The 19,540-nt window shown below is 46.0% G+C and overlaps 1 protein-coding gene across 4 annotated transcripts; it reads right to left on the bottom strand.

Moving 5' to 3' along the window:
- Positions 1–315: 315 nt before the first annotated feature.
- LOC102414760 (taurochenodeoxycholic 6 alpha-hydroxylase) lies at positions 316–15,409 on the bottom strand. Of its 4 annotated transcripts, XM_006052510.4 has the most exons (13): positions 15,176–15,399; positions 11,596–11,737; positions 10,967–11,011; positions 10,386–10,513; positions 9,331–9,455; positions 8,807–8,961; positions 8,259–8,365; positions 7,984–8,174; positions 7,754–7,887; positions 4,246–4,310; positions 4,046–4,122; positions 1,368–1,540; positions 316–525 (listed from the first exon to the last, which is right to left on the bottom strand). In XM_006052510.4, the coding sequence occupies exons 1-13, from the start codon at positions 15,368–15,370 to the stop codon at positions 515–517; spliced, it is 1,548 nt and encodes a 515-aa protein (XP_006052572.4). In that variant the 5' UTR covers positions 15,371–15,399; the 3' UTR covers positions 316–514. The 4 variants fall into 4 exon arrangements, with proteins under 4 accessions (XP_006052572.4, XP_006052573.4, XP_006052571.4 ...); XM_006052511.4 differs by having other exon boundaries at positions 316–1,540; positions 8,310–8,365; positions 15,176–15,406; XM_006052509.4 differs by having other exon boundaries at positions 316–1,540.
- Positions 15,410–19,540: the final 4,131 nt, after the last annotated feature.

Genomic DNA, 19,540 nt, shown 5'->3' with positions numbered 1-19,540 from the left:
GTGAGGAAGCCACCATGGAAGAGCAGGAGGCTCCTTCCCTAACAGGTGCTGGTGTGAGCATCTTCCCTCTGAGCCTTTGGAGACAAGCCCTTTCTCCTGACTCAGCTGTCATGGGAGCTTCAGGCGCCAGGCAGCATGTGGGGCATGAGGGACCTCAGAGTGTGAGGCTGCAGTGGGGCCAGACACACTTTCCCTGCTGGAGTTCCAGCCCCACAGAGCGGTGTCATCTCCCCTCCTCCTCTCTACTGTCTTCCCTCCACTTCTTTCTCTTTTGTTTCATCCAGATCCTTTCAGAGAAGACAAGTACACTCCATATGACACTGCGAACTTTATTAAGGGAGAGCAAGAGAGGGGAAGCCACATGACTGACACATGGGTAGGCATTGGAGAGAGCTGGAGACAGGCTGATGGTGGTCACACAAGACTTAACATGTTCAGCAATGGCTGCCCAGGTGTCCTCATCCTAATCACCAGACAGGAGAACAAGTCTGTCTTATCTGAGTTGTTCATCTAATCACAAAAGTCCTGGTGAAAGAGAAAGTGATGTGAAGACAGAAGCAGAGGGACGTTTGAGATGCTGCTCGATTCACATAGGGAGGAGGGCCCAGGAGCCAAGGAATGCAAAGATTGCAGAGCTAGATGCAGAAAAGGCAAAGAGTGGGACCTGGTCCTAGATCCTTGGAGGTGGAGCCTGCCAACATCTTCCTTTTCCCAGGGAAACCCACTTCAGATTTCTCACTCCAGAGCCTTCAGAGAATAACTTTGTATTTTTCTAAGTCTCTAAGATATTCTGCCCTGTGCTCAGTCAAGTCCAACCCTTTGCCATTCTGTGAACTGCAATCCACCAGGCTCCTCTGTTCATGGGATTCCCCAGGCAAGAATACTGGAGTGGGTTGCCATTTCCTTCTCCAAGGGATCTTCCTGACCCAGAAATTGAACTTGTCTCTGGTGGCTCCTGCATACCAGGTGGGTTCTTTATCCCACTATCAGAGAAGTCCCAAGTCCCTAAGCCAATGGTAAATTATTTTAGAAGCAAATATACATGAATTCAGGGTCAGACAGGCAGGCAGAAGGGGAGAAACAGAGGAGAGAACAGACAGACTGGAGGGTGTCGGGTGATCAGGATTCCAGTGGACAGTGAGAGATACAGGGGTTAGAGACAGATGGAGAGACAGCAGATAGGGAGCCTGGAGAAAGGTGAGAGGAGAAGGGCAGAAAGAAAGTCAGCTGCTGGGCAGGAGACAGGAGATGAGGCAAGCTGGTGGGGGGCAGACAGAAGAAGGAAATGGGCAAAGGGGCAAGGACAGGGAGAGTGACAGGAGACAGGATGGCGGGCAGGGGCCCTCAGAGCTTGTCCTTGTCTCCACCTGGATCAGACAGCTTCCTAAGCTGCAAGTGGATCCCATTTTTGGATCTCAGCACCATGATTGGAGTGGGCACAGGGACCCTGGAGGGATCCGGTGACAGCTCAAAGCGAAGCAAGGTCAGGGCCACGGCCACCTTCAACTCATTCATGGCAAACTGCTTCCCGATGCAGTTCCTAGGTTCGGAGATAAAAAGGAAGTAAGCAGAGGCTTCTAACCCCTGCTGAGTACAGGGAATCAGGGCTCTCCTAGAGGTGGCCCAGCCCTGATCCCTTCCTTACTCATCACACAGAACTTGCCAGCGAAGCTCTCCCCCTGACAGATGACAAAGCCCACCTCCCTACGGACTAGCTCCTAACTCATATCCTGCTCTCAGCAGGAAACCTGGGGAGCGTCAGTGCTCTAAGCCTCAGAGTCAAGTCAAGTGGATCAAGATGTGAACTAGTGCTTTATTCACCTGTCCACTGGCAATGCCCGGCTTCAGGCCAGCCCAGGGCACTGTAGGGGCAGGGTGGACAGCCTCTCAGGACCTTACCACCTACGGTGGACAGACAGGCTGCCCAGTCCCCAGAGAAGACAAGACAGGGCTGTGCAAGGAATCAGAAGGGCAACAGGGAGGCTTCCTGGTGGGACATGGGTTAACGACCCTAACCAGCTGACCATTTGCCTCTGAATTAATGGTCTGGCTTCCTGTCCCCCTCAGCCCCTCAGTCAATCTACCTTTGGAACGCTCCATTCTAATCCAGAAATGACCCTCCTTGCCGTCACTTGGTCGCCTCATCAGGCCTTTTCAGCCTCCATTCCTCCCCTCGCTCTAAAGCCCCAGTAGTTCCAGGCCTGCTCTGTTCCGCATCACAGGGAGCACACGTCCCAGTGCCTCAGCGGCATCACAGCCCTCTCTGGATTCTTCCTCACTCACCTGGGGTCTGTCCCTCTCGTCTTCCTGACTCAGGGACGGTTGAGGTTCCCTCCCCTCGCCTCTGCCATCCTCATGCTCAAGGCTCCATCCAGTGACCACCACCCTCACCCCCTCTGCTGGCTGCACCTCTGCCCACTCTGGACCCTCAGGGCACCATGGATGTAACTCAAGGACGCAGCACATCCAGTGCCCAGCACAGCGCTGGATCGTGGATCCTCCACAGTCTGCCCAAGGAATGAGTGAGTGAAAGAGTGGATGTGTGAATGACGTCTGTCTTGAGGAGACATGTTGTTGACAGTGAGCCCTGGGGGAGGACAGCGTTATCATCCCTGTGTTCCCGTCTCCTAGCACAGGTCTTGGCACACGGAGACACGCTTAATACATACTTTCACCTTTGAACAATATTAATTGAATTGAAAACAACTCAAATGGACTGAGAGTATAACAAATATTCATTCTGACCTAAAATCAAGCTGCCTAGTGCCTTTCCTCTAGTGGCAGCTGCATGACGTGCAGCCATGTCTATAGGCAAGGACTGGGCCCTGGTGTAAACCAAATCCTAGAAGCAATTCAGGAAGACAATTTGCTTCAAAGCTGTTCTGTGAATGTTGATTCACAGTTGAAAATTTCCTAGAACTGTAGAGTCAGAAAAAATTTGTTTCTACTAAGTTACAAAGCCACTGAAGTTACTATTTTAGGGGAGGTTCTGTAGCCCATGGATGGAGGAGCCTGGTAGGCTGCAGTCCATGGGGTCGTGAAGAGTCGGACATGACTGAGCGACTTCCGTTTCACTTTCATGCATTGGAGAAGGCAGTGGCAACCCACTCCAGTGTTCTTGCCTGGAGAATCCCAGGGACAGCGGAGCCTGGTGGGCTGCCGTCCATGGGGTCGCACAGAGTCGGACACGGCTGAAGTGACTTAGCAGCAGCAGCAGCTGTAGCCTTTAAGATCTTCAGTCATTTAGGAATGTATCATCCAGGTTAATAGCTATTTCAAGGGTGCTTTATACTTTACATGCAAGGGACTTTACAAATGCTTGTCAAATAAAAAATAGTTTTCTCCCCAAAGCTTACTTGATTGTCCTCCACTTTACTCTGTATCTTGCTAACATTAGACTCTGTAGACTCTGAGACTATGATATATAACTTCTGCTATTATATAAAGAATTTTGGCAACAGGAAACGTGTCATGGTTATATTAATATGAAGTCAAAATTATGTCAGATGTACTGTAGAACTAGAGAACACACTCATGACTGTGAAACTTATTCAAACAACAACTGACTGATCACAGACATGACTCGAAGCCTCAGGACATGGAAGGCAACCGATATTCCAAACCCATGCAAACACAATAGATACAGTGAGAGGTGGACTGGTGGATTAAGTAGAAAGGCTAGCTAGCAATGTGGGAACAGAGGAAACCGTCTTTTAAGGTGACTGAAATTGTCCAAACCAAACATGTGTAGTTTAACTTTCAAGAAGACTTCTAATGTTAAGATGTCATACTCCTAAAGTGAGGAAAACCCTGGATACTTTGGATCAGTCACTGACATGGAAATGATGTCAATCCTCGTGGACATCAGGAGGTCAACGTCATTGTGGCGGGCCCTAAAGACCTTCTTGTACATGGAGACCCATGCCTCCTTCTCACTACATCAGCACACAAGGACAGAACTGCATGCACCACATACGAATGTATACAGTCACACATATCAGGGAGCAACCAGTGACACCTGCTTCCCCCAGTACAGAGGCCTCACCTGGATCCTCCTGAGAAGGGCAGGAAGGCATAGCTGTGTCGAGTAGAACCTGGTGAGAACCGGGTTGGGTCAAACACCTGCAGAGAGAACAATGGGGCTAGGACAGTGGGGTCAAACTCCTCACATCAATCCACAGAGCAGGAGCAGGAGCGGCTGGTGCAGAGAGAGCATCCCATCCCCTCCTCACACCACCAACTTGCCTCCGGGTTCGGCCACACATTTGGGTTGTGATGAAGTCCATAAAAGGAGAGGGAGACTAAGATTCCTGTGGGGCAGAGAGGAGAGAGAGAAGCCTGATGGTCCCCATGAAGCAGGGGGAGTATGTCTTCACAAAAGTCCTGGGAACCACCATGGGAACACCCTCCATCACTCTGAATGAAATGATGTTCTTGCAAGACAGGTGGGCTGGGCATGAAAAAGCACATGAGTTCGGTTAGGAGTAGGTGACCAGGAAGCAGGATTGAGAAGTAAAAGAATTGGAGGCTTACATTTAAGAGCAACTCAGGTGACAACTCACATTTATCAAGTACCATCATGACCCTGGGGAATGTGCAGTAACTCATTTAATCCTCACACAGCCCTCAAGGAAGGCAGTTCTATCCCCATGAACCGATGAAGCACCTGAGCCTCAGAAAGACTAAGGGATGGGTCTATGATTACACAGCTAAGATGGGGAAGGGCTGGGATTCAGTCCCACTGTGAGGTGAATCAGTGGGTGGCCTCCAGCCATGGCAGGGCTCTCAGACTTCATCATCAGCTGCTCTCTGCCACCACCAGAGAAATCCTCAGAGACTGTACTATCCGACCCATGGCAGTGGAGTCCCTAAGCACCCTCCTTTACTTGGATCCATGTGGAAGAAGCATGCTTCCCCCTGCTTCTGTCTGCTTTTCTCTTAAGTCTTCATGTTTCAAGGAATTAGAGTTTTAGGTTCCATTATAAGACCACATTCAAGGGTTAACATTTGTTTATTGAGCTTTTGTTGCATTCAAGTTCTGTGTCAATCATGTTTTTAATTGGATGTTACTAGCTGTACAATGTTGTGTGTGTGTATATATATATATATAGAGAGAGAGAGAGAGAGAAAGAGAGAGCGAGAGAGAGGGAGGGAGGGAGAGAGATGGAAATAGCAACCCACTCATTTTTTTAGTTGGATGTTACTAGGGCTAGATCTGATAGACAGAGTGCCTGATGAACTATGGACTGAGGTTCGTGACATTGTACAGGAGACAGGGATCAAAACCATCCCCATGGAAAAGAAATGCAAAAAAACAAAATGGCTGACTGAGGAGGACTTAAAAATAGCTGTGAAAAGAAGAGAAGTGAAAAGCAAAGGAGAAAAAGAAAGATATTCCCATTTAAATGCAGAATTCCAAAGAATAGCAAGGAGAGATAAAAAGAAAGCCTTCCTCAGTGATCAATGCAAAGAAATAGAGGAAAACAACAGAATGGGAAAGACTAGAGATCTCTTCAAGAAAATTGGAGATACCAAGGGAACATTTCATGCAAAGATGGGCTCGATAAAGGACAGAGATGCTATGGATGTAAAAGAAGCAGAAGATATTAAGAAGAGGTGGCAAGGATACACAGAAGAACTGTATAAGAAAGATCTTCACGACCCAGATAATCACGATGGTGTGATCACTCACCTAGAGCCAGACATCCTGGGAAGTGAAGTCAAGTGGGCCTTAGGAAGCATCACTACGAACAAAGCTAGTGGAGGTGATGGAATTCCAGTTGAGCTATTTCAAATCCTGAAAGATGATGCTGTGAAAGTGCTGCACTCAATATGCCAGCAAATGTGGAAAACTCAGCAGTGGCCACAGGACTGGAAAAGGTCAGTTTTCATTCCAATCCCAAAGAAAGGCAATGCCAAACAATGCTCAAACTACCACACAGTTGCACTCATCTCACACGCTAGTAAAGTAATGCTCAAAATTCTCCAAGCCAGGCTTCAGCAATACGTGAACCATGAACTTCCAGATGTTCAAGCTGGTTTTAGAAAAGGCAGCGGAATCAGAGATGAAATTGCCAACATCCGCTGGATCATCGAAAAAGCAAGAGAGTTCCAGAAAAACATCTATTTCTGCTTTATTGACTATGCCAAACAAAGCCTTTGACTGTGTGGATCACAATAAACCGGAAAATTCTGAAAGAGATAGGAATACCAGACCACCTGACCTGCCTCTTGAGAAACCTGTATGCAGGTCAGGAAGCAACAGTTAGAACTGGACATGGAACAACAGACTGGTTCCAAATAGGAAAAGGAGTACGCCAAGGCTGTACATTGTCACCCTGCTTATTCAACTTCTATGTAGAGTACATCATGAGAAACGCTGGGCTGGAAGAAGCACAAGCTGGAATTAAGATTGCTGGGAGAAATATCAATAACCTCAGATATGCAGATGACACCCTTACGGCAGAAAACAAAGAGGAACTGAAGAGCCTCGTGATGAAAGTGAAAGAGGAGAGTGAAAAAGTGGCTTAAAACTCAACATTCAGAAAAATAAGATAATGGGATCTGGCCCCATCACTTCATGGCAAATAGATGGGGAAACAATAGAAACAGTGACAGACTTTATTTTCTTGGACTCCAAAATCACTGCAGATGGTGATTGCAGTGATGAAATTAAAAGACGCTTGCTCTTTGGAAGAAAAGCTAATACCAACCAAGACAGCATATTAAAAAGCCAAGAAATCACTTTGAGATAAAGGTCCATATAGTCAAAGCTATGGTTTTTCTGGTAGTCATGTATGGATGTGAAGGTTGGACCATAAGGAAAGCTGGGCACTGAAGAATTGATGCTTTTGAAGTGTGGTATTGGAGAAGACTCTTGAGAGTCCCTTGGACAGCAAGGAGATCCAACCAGTCAATTCTAAAGGAAATCAGTCCTGAATATTCATTGGAAGGACTGATGCTGAAGCTGAAGCTCCAGTACTTTGGCCACCTCATGCAAAGACCTGATTCATTGGAAAAGACCCTTTTGCTGGGAAAGACAGACAGCAGGAGGAAAAGGGGATGAAGTTTGGATGGCATCACTGACTCGATGGACATGAGTTTAAGTAATCTCTTGGAGTTGGTGATGGATAGGGAAGCCTGGCGTGTTGCAGTCCATGGGGTTGCAAACAGTCAGACACGACTGAGTGACTGAACCGAACTGATGTCTAAATCTCCATTCCTTCTCTGCAAATGGTTCATCAGTACTATTTTTCTAGATTCTATATATATGTGTTAATATATGATATTTGTTTTTCTGTTTCTGAGTTATTTCACTCTGTATAACAGGCTGCAGGTTCATCCACCTCACTGCAACAGACTCAGTTTCATACTGTTTTATGACTGAGTAATATTCCCTTGAGTTTATGGACCACATCTTCATAATCCATTCATTTGTCGATGGATATCTAGTTTGCTTCCATGTCTTGGCTATTGAAAATAATGCTGCAATGAACACTGTGGTATACGTTCTTTTTTATTTCCAGGGTCTCAGGTTAAATTCCTAGTAGTGGGACTATTGTCTATATGGTAGTATTATTCCTAGGTTTTTAAAGGAAAACATTTTTCAAAACTCATTCAAACTAGTGGGTAAATATTATCTTCTGGCAGAAAAAAATCAGAGCATACTGCAACTGGGAAAGCACATGTGGATTTCTGGTCTACCATGTGGTCCTACAGAGTGCTTAGGTGAGTGGTGAGGTGAAGTTCATACCTGCAGGTAAGGAGCGTCCATCAGGGAAGGTGATGGGCTTGCTCAGCTCTCTGCCAATGACTGGTACTGGTGGATAAAGTCTCATGGCCTCCTTGATGCACATGGTCGTGTAGGGCATCTGGTCCAGGTGATCCCTGCAAGGAAGCCCATCTGAGAGCAGGCAGGACAGGACAAGCAGGGATTCTCTCTAGCTAGGTGGGACAAGGTTCTTCCATCTCCTGGATGCTCACCAGGTGATGGAGGTGCCATCCCCCAGGAGGCTCTGGATCTCTGCCCGACACCTCTGCTGATGCTCAGGGTGGGAGGCTAGAGCATAGAGGATCCAGGAGATGCCACTGGCTGTGGTGTCGTGACCCTCAAACATGAACGTGTCCACCTCAGCACGGAGGTCCTCGTCAGACAAGCTGCTCCCATTCTCCATCTGTGGAGGCAGGGTCAGAGTGCAGGGTCTGCCCTTCCTGTGTGCTTCTGCCCAAAGGCTCAGGCTTCTCTTGGCTACACTTACTCTGGCAAAGAGGAGGATGTCCAGGAAGTCCAAGTGCCTCCTGGTCCTCACCTTCTCCAGCTCTCCCTCCTTCTGCAGGTGAGCCTTCCTCTCCTTGATCACTGCATCTGTCCCAGAAAAGAGGTTCCCAGCCAGAGCTGAGGAGTCTGGGGGCCCATATGCAGCCCCACCATAGCTCCATCTGCCCCTCAGGTCCAGTCTGGGTGCCAGGTAGATGAGGTGGGTGGCACTGGTGAGCATGTCAGGACTGAGAGCTCCAGAGACATCTACTCCAGGCAGCAATCCCTGAAGTAACACGGCCCATGGAGGCTCTGCCTGAATGCTGCTGGGAGGGGGTCTCACTCAGTCATCACCAACCTGGTGACTCCTGTAACTCCCTACACAACACCTGAAACCCCGACCTCTGGGTTCCCAGTCCCTGCAGCAGGTGGGCATGTGCCAGCTCCTGAAGAGGAAGCAGGAGTCTGGCCTCTGCCTGAAGAATCAAGGCCAGGCCCTCCCATATGTGCCTGATGAAGGTGGGGGAGCAGCCCAGGAGGGAGGGGAACCTGTGTGTTGATGGGTGAGCTGGCAGGCCCGGTGGTTCCAGCGGCCTTCAGGGGTCAGCCTGTAGATGAGGTCGCTCTGGTGGAAAGCATTCCGCAGTCGGGAAACAATCAGATGACTGAGGTCCCTGATGGCCTGGATGTAGGACTGGGAGCTCCTGAAGGGAGAGGACGCAGAAGAGACTGGAGTTGAGGGAGGCGCTGACCTGGAGAGGGACTGGGGCTCTGGGTCAAGGATTCCTCATCAGTGGGGACAGGTAGCACTGAGGTATTGCCATTTCTGTCTTAGCCCGAGGAGCCCCTCAGTATTTACAAGTGGCCTGAGGATCCAGGCTTCTCCCTGTGTAGGAAACTGGAACTAGTGATTGAGTCAAGAATAGTCTGGGTAGAATTTGACTGTGGTCCATGTCTCTCTGCAGAACTTACTTTTTGTGCTGAGAAGCATTAACACTGCCCTTACGGCCTCTCAGATAAGTCATTCCCAGCTGGTGAGAAAAGGACCCTGCTATTGAAGAGCTGTCACTGACCTGTCCATCTGGACGCTGCCCTGGTGGCTGAAGGCGCACTTCATGATGGTGTCCAGGGTCATCAAGGAGACATGTCCAAAGATCTCCAGATGTGAGTCCTGGCTGACAAGCTCCTCCCACTTGTCCTGTGGAGGGATGGGGATTGACCCTACTCTGCTTCCCCAGAAGGCCTGACTTTCTCTCTGTCTTTACATCTTCAGATGAAATGTCCTCATTTTCTAAGCAGACTTGTTTTAGCGACTTAGGGCTGTAACACACGTGTATGATGTAATGACTATTTCTTTGAACTGTTACTATATAATAGTTGTATTCTCTTCTAATATCCTAATTAATTATGAATTTTAGGAATAATTTATGATATTAACCAGCTTGTGGCTAAGCAGAAAGCATAGTCTGGGGAGAATATTTTGTGTCCTGAGGTCAGATCTGGAAAAGTGTTATCAACACTACAAAGCAAATATTTCAAGGCAAGGAAAAGCTAAAGTGACTCTAATGGGGCTCTTAGAAGGGGCATGAACTACTCAATTCCTTTCATTCATTTAATGTTACCTAAGACCAGGTGATGCCCAGTCCAGATCAGAGATGATGTTTGTGAAGACCCAGCTCTGTGAGTGTAGACCTGGACTCATTTCCTCCCATGAGTGGCTCAGTGATGTGCAGAAGCCATGGAACCCAGGCCAGAGCCCACCTGTGTGACATCCTGGGATGTCCACTCTACCACTGAAGCTGCCATTGCCCAGGCCAGCCAGGGCCAATTTGCACTGACCTCCTTGATCTACCCCTCTGTGTTCAAACATGGAGATGGGAGAAGAGTGGACCCTGAATACACCATGATCCTGATTTCTCTTGGTGAGGAGAAAAGTATGGATCCAAGCTGGTGCCTAGATGTTCCTCTGTCCCACCTAGCTTTAATGAACACTGTTTCATACTAAGTTGAGAATGCATCATTCTGTGGGGCTCTATTCAATGGATGTCTGAGGGACAAAAATGTCTGATAGTGGACTTTGTCAGCTGTGCTGGATTCTAGTCCATATGGTGACAAGGGATGGACTCACCAGCATCACTCGGACAGAGTCGGCCATGATTCCCACGTAGGCCTTCAGGATGTCATAGCGGAAGGCTGGGGTCAGCATCCGCCGGTGCTGGAACCACTTCTGCCCCTCCAACAACAGCAAACCTGTCCCTGAACCACGGATGGGTGTGTATGGGCATTGGGGAGAGTGGGGCCAACTTGGGAGGAACCAAGGGTGTCAGGAGAAGGCTCATCATGGGCAGGGGTGGGAAAAGCCAGTACATTTCAGGGATGTGAATTTACAGTATGTCTGTCCATAGGATGTGATTACGAGAGCAGTGAGATAGAGGTTGAAAAAGAGTAGGTGGACAGGTGATCAAAGGACTTATCGAAAAGTTAGACTGGGAACATTAGTAAAGACTGAGAAGTTATGAAGAAGAAGCTTAGGTAAAAGGAGGGCTACAGCACCATTATAAAGGCTGAGGGTTTTATTAGCAGAAGAGAAATAAGGTTTGTTTCAGAGATGAGGGTGCCTGGAACCTGTTGTTCTCCATTTACGCAAAGAGACCGCTCTTGTTTAACCTAAATGGTGGGTGGTCTGCAGTTGTATTTAAATGTACTTACCAATCCAGGGAGTCAAGTATTTGTAGGTTCTATGAGGCTTTGGGTCTGAAAGGTATAGAAGGAATGTGGATGGCAACAAACTTGGCAAGGAGCCTCCAGAGCAGCTGAGGTCTAGACCATAGACTCCCTTCCTTTCTTGGTTCTTATCAGATGACAATCTTCCTGAAGCCACAGCACTCTTGCTTCCCATCCCTGACTCTCTCTGTCCTGATAGTCATTGTGGTCGCAGGAAGGGAGGCTTGGTGCTCCAGAGCAGAACACCCACAGGACTAAGATAGTGAATTGCCCTGAAACATAAACTCAGTTCACTGCCAGAGAATAAGAAAGAACCTGTGATTTTTCTACAGTGTGTGGTCATCTGGCCATCTCATGACCCAGAAGAGGCAACAATGAGAGGTGCCCAAGCTGTATCAGTGTGGACAGGGAATCATCTTCCAGTTCTGGGATAATCTCAATTCGTTTGTAAAAAGTAAGACATAAAAGAGAAACCCTAGTCTCGCTTTTGGTTGGGAGGGTGTTTGGAGGAGCTCAGGCCTTGATGTCTGAAGTGTCAGTCTCTTGTGGAATTTCACACCCAGGGACATGTACTCAAATGAAAGATTGTCTCCAGCTGAGGGTTTCCTTCTTACCTGATCTCCCCAGGAACACCTTCATGTAGTCAGGGTCGTAGACCAATACTAAGGCCCTTGTGCCCCACAGCCAGCGAACACAGGCCTTTGGGTATTTCTCTACCCTTTCCAGTAGCGGTGGCAGCTCACTCTCCTTTTGGAACTGTCACCAAGGGAAAGACAAGTCAATAATGCCTTTCTTTTATTTCTGGAGCTGATGTCAGGGTGAAGGGCTGGAAGGGTACCAGATTATCATTCTGGATCCATCAGCAGAACTAAGAGTTTAGAACTATTTCTTCTGACCTGGAATCTCATCCAACCTTGCAGGCTGTCCATCACTGTCCTAAGATCGGATTCTGTCCCATGTCAGGTAGAGGTATGGGCCAACACTACAAACTGCCTACAGAATCTTACATCAAAGATAATTACTTGGTTTATGAAAATCTTGGAAATCATTTGTTGCTTGAGCAACTGATGATAATTTCTATCACTCGGTAAGCAGTGTTATCATATGATTCAGTTCAGTTCAGTTCAGTCACTCAGTCATGTCTGACTCTGTGATACCATGAACCGCAGCATGCCAGGCCTCCCTGTCCATCACCAACTCCCGGAGTCTACCCAAACCCATGTCCATCGAGTCGGTGATGCCATCCAACCATCTCATTCTCTGTCGTCCCCTTCTCCTCCTGTCCTCAATCTTTCCTAGCATCAGGGTCTTTTCAAGTGAGTCAACTCTTTGCATCAGGTGGCCAACGTATTGGAGTTTCAGCTTCAGCATCAGTCCTTCCAATGAACACCCAGGACTGATGTCCTTTAGGATGGACTGGTTGGATCTCCTTGCAGTCCAAGGGACTCACAAGAGTCTTCTCCAACACCACAGTTCAAAAGCATCAATTCTTTGGCGCTCAGCTTTCTTTATAGTCCAACTCTCACATCCATACATGACCACTGGAAAAACCATAGCCTTGACTAGACAGACCTTTGTTGGCAAAGTAATGTCTCTGCTTTCTAATATGCTGTCTATGTTGGTCATAACTTTCCTTCTAAGGAGTAAGCATCTTTTAATTTCATGGCTGCAGTCACCATCTGCAGTGATTTTGGAGCCCAGAAATATAAAGTCAGCCACTGTTTCCCCATCTATTTGCCATGAAGTGATGGGACCAGATGCCATATGATTACATTTATTTAAAGAATGAACAGATTATATCTTAAGAATTAAATTTATATATTAATTTAATTTTGCCATACCAATCACTACACACGTTTAATATTATCCCAGCATACATGTTAATGTTTCTTAGTAAGAAAGATTGTTTGGAATGTATATGGCTAAGTGGAAAAAATTAAATACCACATTGTGTGTATATATTATTATTTTTCATACCGAGTGTATGCACAGTTGTAGGACAGATTCTGAGTGTACACATATGAGAATGGTATTGAAATAAGATTTTGATATGTGGATTTTTCATCTCATTTTCATTGACTAACTCTCAGAAACTTTTGTACACTTACCACTACTTAGAGGAATCTTTGTAAACTCCTGATTAGGGACCACCAAGGCGTTTCCTTTCTGTCTCTACTGTCTCTACTCTTGCCCTGATGAGGTGGCAATTCCACAGGATGCATTGCTCTGCCTTCAAGATGCTGCTTCCAGTGCTTCTTGCACTGGCTCCACCTGCTCATCTTCCAGGTCTTTGCCCACCTTCTTCCCTCTACCTGGTGGCCTGTTTTCTGTGCCACAGAGCAACTGCCTTTCCTCAACTTTGGAGACTCAGTTTGTTTTGTCACCTCCGGATTTCTCATCAACAATTGGTCCCAGGTGTGTTTCATGTAGTCAAATTGTCTTCACTTCAATGACTGTAACTCAGAGCAACCCTCTGCCCCTTTGGTATCTGATCTCTGCCTACATTCTTCTGCCATCAGAGCTCCCCAGCTTTGAGGTGACTTGTACCATGGGTCATGTTCCTTCACTAAGCCTGTGTTTACTGAGCATTTACTTTGTGCCAGGCACGGATTTAAGGTACTAAATTAGGATGCGGCTCTAGATGCTCATCTGTTTGGACCCTGCAGGCTAGTGGAGGAGACTGAGATATTAAGTGGCCAAAACAGGAGTGGGTCATGAAAGTGTGATGGAGGAAAGCCAAAGCCTATGGGGAAGCTTTGGGGAATAGGATCTAACTCAAAGCTGGATGTTAGAAAAGTCTTCTTCCTGCACTTGCTATTATTTGATTCATAATTTACCAAGATGATTTCAAGATAGAAAAATGAACCAGAGGCAGGCTTTCCAGAAGAAGCTCATAGCTATGATCTTGAAGAGAGAAATAGCTGAATCCAGTTACCACTGAGTTGTGAGAAGGACATCCAAGAGAAAAAGAGTTGTCCTATCCACTCCTGGGAGACCCAGAATGACAATGACTTGGGCCTGGGGCTTGTGAGAAAGTCATGCGAGGGATGAGATCATTCCAGGGAGAGAGCACATGGGGAGCCAAGTCCCAGAGGCTGGAATGCACAGGAAGGTAGAGAGGACCTTGAGAGACCCAAGGTGCAGGAGATTAGGAAGGAGAGGGGAGAGAGGTACTGGGCCAGCCTGCATGGGGCTTGGGCTGCTTCTAGTTCTCTTTGTCTCCACTCTGCTTTAATTGTGCTGCAGAGAAAGAGTGGCCTCAGATCTGTTCAACCTGTGATTGTCTCCTAACAATTGTTTAAGCCACAAACCCTTGGTGAGCCATTTCCGTGGCCCCTGACTTTGCTCTGAGCTCCCCGCACCTCTAGGCAAGTGCTGCCCCTCCCAGCCTGCAAGCTGCTCTTTTCCCTCCTGCCTGTCCCTCCACACAATGGACTGACACCTCTCTGTGCAGGCTCTGGGCTGGGTGCTGAGGGTGAGGGGGATTACAGGCTCAGTTCCAAGAGCTCATAGTTCAGAGAGGACACCAAACAGGCAGTTCTCCTCACCTAACCCCATCCTGGGAAACTGTTCCTGTGTGACAGCAACTTGTCAGGAATTAAGCACTGTAATTACATACCAGGAAAAATCCCTCAGTGCTAAGAAACCAAGCCAGTTTTTTCTAATACCTGACATAACACGACCCAGGAAGTGAGCCTCTTTTCCTGTGACCCGCACCATCTTAGATTCCTGTGTGTTGTCTCTACACACAGTGAACCCACAGGGCTGATCCATCAGACTGATGTCTGTGCTCCCAGGCAAGCTCGGGGCCAGGCAGGGAGCATACAATTGAGTAATGAGCACGGAAACATCTAGAAGCCTGTTTTGTAAGGACAGTTGAAGCTGCTCTGCCTGGAGAGCAGGGAGAGTCAATAAGGAACAGCCATTGTCTTCAAAGGGCAGGGTTTCCAGGACAGCCTGAGAGCTCCCTGAGGAAGGGGTGTCTGACAGACCCGAGGACACCAGCACAGGGCCTGGGAGGAGTGAGGCCCCAGGACTGGATGAGGAGCCTAGATCTAAGAGATAAGCTGTGTTACTTTGTGGGGCCATGAACTGGTCATACAAAAAGGCTTTGTCCCATGGACTAACTGACCGTGACCATTCCTTACCCCAGCCCTCCCTGCCCTCCCACTCCCCCATCCTGCTCCATCCTACCTCTTTCTTGTGTCCATAGAACCAGTGGGAAGGAGGAGACGGGAACTGATGAAGGGCTTTGAGCAGCCACTGTCTGCGCAGGTAGAGCTGTGCCACCTTGAGCAAAAGCAGAACCAGGCCGAGCAGGGAGACCACCTGCAGGAGCCCAGAGACCCCGCCCAGGGCTCTGGTGGGACTCAGCGCAGAGACACTCATGGTGCAGTGGCTTCTGGATCGCTGACTGTCCCTGACTGTGGCTGACCTTCCTGGACACCTAGCTTGGTCTGGGAGGATCTCCCCGCCCACATGGGGGAGGGTGAAGGTGAAGGCAGATCTCACACCTGGGCCTCCAGAGTTTTTTGTGTGTTAGTATTTGGTTTTATTAAATGTTATCTCTCTTATGTTACAAAATGTAAAGAATAAAAAAGAGAAGATAGTATTTATAACTTGAAGGGGGGTTTGGGTTGTTCCAGGATCCTGCAAACTATCAAACTATCACATACTTATATTTTTTTGAAATAATTAGACAATTTGAAATAAAACAGAAAAGTAAATGTTTTTTGAAGTTTCCTGATGGCTGAGTTCCCTCCATGTTCCCCTGAAACTATCAAACACTGTTAACTGACTATGTTCCAGTACAAAATTGGGCTGGTAGTTCAAATGGTAAAGAATCTGCCTGCAATGCAGGAGACCTAGGGTTTGATCCATGGGTAGGGAAGATTCCCTGAAGAAGGGAATGGCAACTCACTCCACTATTCTTGACTGGAGAGTTCCATGGACAGAGGAGCCTGACAGCCTATCTATAGATATCTATACATAGATGTCTAAGAGGATAGGCTGTCAGAGGAGCCTGATATCTAGACATCTATCAATGTCTATAGACATCTATCCTCTTAAAATTTTAAGTGTGTAATACAGTACTATTTTTTATCCCAAAATAAATTTGAAATTTGGGGTTGCAAAGAGTTGGACACAACGAGCGACTAATACTTCCTTTTCAATATAAAATCCGTTCAGTTCAGTTCAGTCGCTCAGTCGTGTCCGACTCTTTGGGACCCCATGAATCGCAGCATGCCAGGACTCCCTGTCCATCACCAACTCCCGGAGTTCACTCAGACTCACGTCCATCGAGTCAGTGATGCCATCCAGCCATCTCATCCTCTGTCGTCCCCTTCTCCTTCTGCCCCCAATCCCTCCCAGCATCAGGGTCTTTTCCAATGAGTCAACTCTTTGCGTGAGGTGGCCAAAGACTGGAGTTTCAGCTTTAGCATCATTCCTTCCAAAGAAATCCCAGGGCTGAACTCCTTTAGAATGGACTGGTTGGATCTCCTTGCAGTCCAAGGGATTCTCAAGAGTCTTCTCCAACACCACAGTTCAAAAGCATCAATTCTTCGGCACTCAGCTTTCTTTACAGTCCAACTCTCAATTCCATACATGACCACTGGAAAAACCAAAGCCTTGACTAGATGGACCTTTGTGGGCAAAGTAATGTCTCTGCTTTTCAATATGCTATCTAGGTTCGTCATAACTTTCCTTCCAAGGAGTAAGCATTTTTAATTTCATGGCTGCAATCACCATCTGCAGTGATTTTGGAGCCCAGAAAAATAAAGTCTGACACTGTTTCCACTGTTTCCCCATCTATTTCCCATGAAGTGATGGGACTAGATGCCATGATCTTCGTTTTCTGAATGTTGAGCTTTAAGCCAACTTTTTCACTCTCCTCTTTCACTTTCATCAAGAGGCTTTTTAGTTCCTCTTCACTTTCTGCCATAAGGGTGGTGTCATCTGCATACCTGAGGTTATTGATATTTCTCCCAGCAATCTTGATTCCAGCTTGTGCTTCCTCCAGCCCAGTGTTTCTCATAATGTACTCTGCATAGAAGTTAAATAAGCAGGGTGACAATATACAGCCTTGACGTACTCCTTTTCCTATTTGGAGCTGTCTGTTGTTCCATGTCCAGTTCTAACTGTTGCTTCCTGACCTGCATACAGGTTTCTCAAGAGGCAGGTCAGGTGGTCTGGTATTCCCATCTCTTTCAGAATTTTCCACAGTTGATTGTGATCCACACAGTCAAAGGCTTTGACAAGGTCAATAAAGCAGAAATAGATGTTTTTCTGGAACTCTCTTGCTTTTTCAATGATCCAGCAGATGTTGGCAATTTGTTCTCTGGTTCCTCTGCCTTTTCTAAAACCAGCTTGAACATCTGGAAGTTCATGGTTCACGTATTGCTGAAGCCTGGCTTGGAGAATTTTGAGCATTACTTTACTAGCATGCGAGATGAGTGCAACTGTGTGGTAGTTTGAGCATTCTTTGGCATTGCCTTTCTTTGGGATTGGAATGAAAACTGACCTTTTCCAGTCCTGTGGCCACTGCTGAGTTTTCCACATTTGCTGGCATATTGAGTGCAGCACTTTCACAACATCATCTTTCAGGATTTGAAATAGCTCAACTGGAATTCCATCACCTCCACTAGCTTTGTTCGTAGTGATGCTTTCAAGGCCCACTTGACTTCACATTCCAGGATGTCTGGCTCTAGGTGAGTGAGACCTCAATATAAAATAAAAAGGTTTTAAAAAACGCAGATAAAAAATACTCAGACATTTCTTTTTTTTCCAGAGCTCCAGATATGTTTCTAATGAGCTGCTGCTGCTAAGTCACTTCAGTCATGTCTGACTCTGTGCGACCCCATAGATGGCAGCCCACCAGGCTCCCTGGTCCCTGGGATTCTCCAGGCAAGAACACTGGAGTGGGTTGCCATTTCCTTCTCCAATGCATGAAAGTGAAAAGTGAAAGTGAAGTCGCTCAGTCGTGTCCGACTCTTCGCGACCCCATGGACTGTAGCCTACCAGGCTCCTCCACCCATGGGATTTTCCAGGCAAGAGTACTGGAGTGGGTTGCCATTGCCTTCTAATGAGCAGTCACGTTTAAAAACAACTGGACTATATGATGATCTTTTACTTTTATCTCGTTTGTTTCACTTTTTCTATTTCATATTCAGTGCTCCCATTTCATTTTGTTTATGTTCTCCAATTTCTTCATCTCTTCTTTTTTTTTTTAATGTTCTTTCTCAAGCCTTTATCAAGTATAGTAGAAAAGATTTTGTATACATACATATATAAATATGTATAATGTATGTATTTTAGAAAACAAAATTTAGAAATTTTGCCTAACTCAAAAGTGTATGACATTTTTATTCCACTTATTTGACTTAATATGAATAGAGGGCTATATTTCTAATTTAAAAATAGATTTACAACAAGTAACAAAGGTTTACGGTATAACATAGGAAACTGTAGTCAATACCTTGTACTAAGCTATGATGGAAAATAATTTCAAAAAACTATATATGTATTTGTATAACTAAATCATCTTGCTGTGCACCTGAAACACTGTAAGTCAACTATACTTCAATAAAATGTATACATTTATTTTAAAATAAACCTTTCTTGAATATCTGATGCCTGTGTTATCTTATTTAACATTGTGATGTTGCACAGAACTAGAGTTGAAGTCTGTAGTAACATCTAGCTGTGGAGTACCTTACAAGACAACATGGCTCATTTTCATTTGTCCAATGCAACTGAAAATTCTACCTCTTCTTTTATTTAAACCCTCCAATAGGTTAATACACGCTGAGGCTATGGATGCTTATGTATTTTCTTAAGTTTGCAGTGACTTGTCTGTGTGAATATCCCTATTTTCCATCTTAAGAGATGAGAGAATATAAATTTGAAATACAGTGAAAGATAACCACTGCTGAAATATGAGAGTCTTAGTTTTTTGTTTTGATTTTTAAATTTGGGATCGTGTAATTAAGGTTTAGGAAATTTTATTAAAATCTCTTGCTTTAGTCGCCTTTTATAGCCGTCAGTTTCTTAAAGCAAGTTTCCTTTCTGAGTTATTGTTTTCATCCTGTTGTTTATTAATCATTTGCTTCATCTATGTTTTTCTGTTGGGACAGATAAAGTAGTTAGCCGAGAATCTTGTAATCTTTATATTGTTAGCTATGTTATAGGTGCAGCTTCTTTTGCTGTATTTGAAACTCATCCTGAATACAGTGTTTTTTCGGTAAGAAAAAGAAAAAAAGGCCAAAGAAAAGGGGACAAATTAAAGTTCCATTAAAAAAGTCCTTATCAGCAGTGACAATGTGAGGAAAGAAGATGCCACTTGGAGAGGCACTTAGATTTGGGGTCAGTGCTTCTGTTAATGATGACTAATGTCTTTCTGGGAGTAAGCACATATTCCAACATACTCTTCGGCCTAGAAAGATGGCACTCAGCAATAGGCACCACTCAGCAAAAGCATTCAGGTATTCTAAAATAAAGGCTTTTCCATGCAATCAGTTTGACAGTATTCTCAAAATGCAAATGTAATTCTAAAGCATG

This window comes from Bubalus bubalis, chromosome 6, assembly GCF_019923935.1.
Source record: "Bubalus bubalis isolate 160015118507 breed Murrah chromosome 6, NDDB_SH_1, whole genome shotgun sequence".
NCBI classification, from domain to species: Eukaryota; Metazoa; Chordata; class Mammalia; order Artiodactyla; family Bovidae; genus Bubalus; species Bubalus bubalis.
Note: the sequence above shows the minus strand (reverse complement) of the source record. Positions and strands in the feature narration are given on the sequence as shown.

Coding starts and splice junctions, on each gene's coding strand:
- LOC102414760 (XM_006052509.4), bottom strand. CDS start 15,370: ATGAGTGTCTCTGCGCTGAGTCCCACCAGAGCCCTGGGCGGGGTCTCT. Junction 8,366..8,806: donor GCTCACCCATCAACACACAG/GTTCCCCTCCCT, acceptor TTTCTGGGACAG/ATGCAGTGATCAAGGAGAGG. Junction 8,175..8,258: donor ACATCCTCCTCTTTGCCAGA/GTAAGTGTAGCC, acceptor CTGCCTCCACAG/ATGGAGAATGGGAGCAGCTT.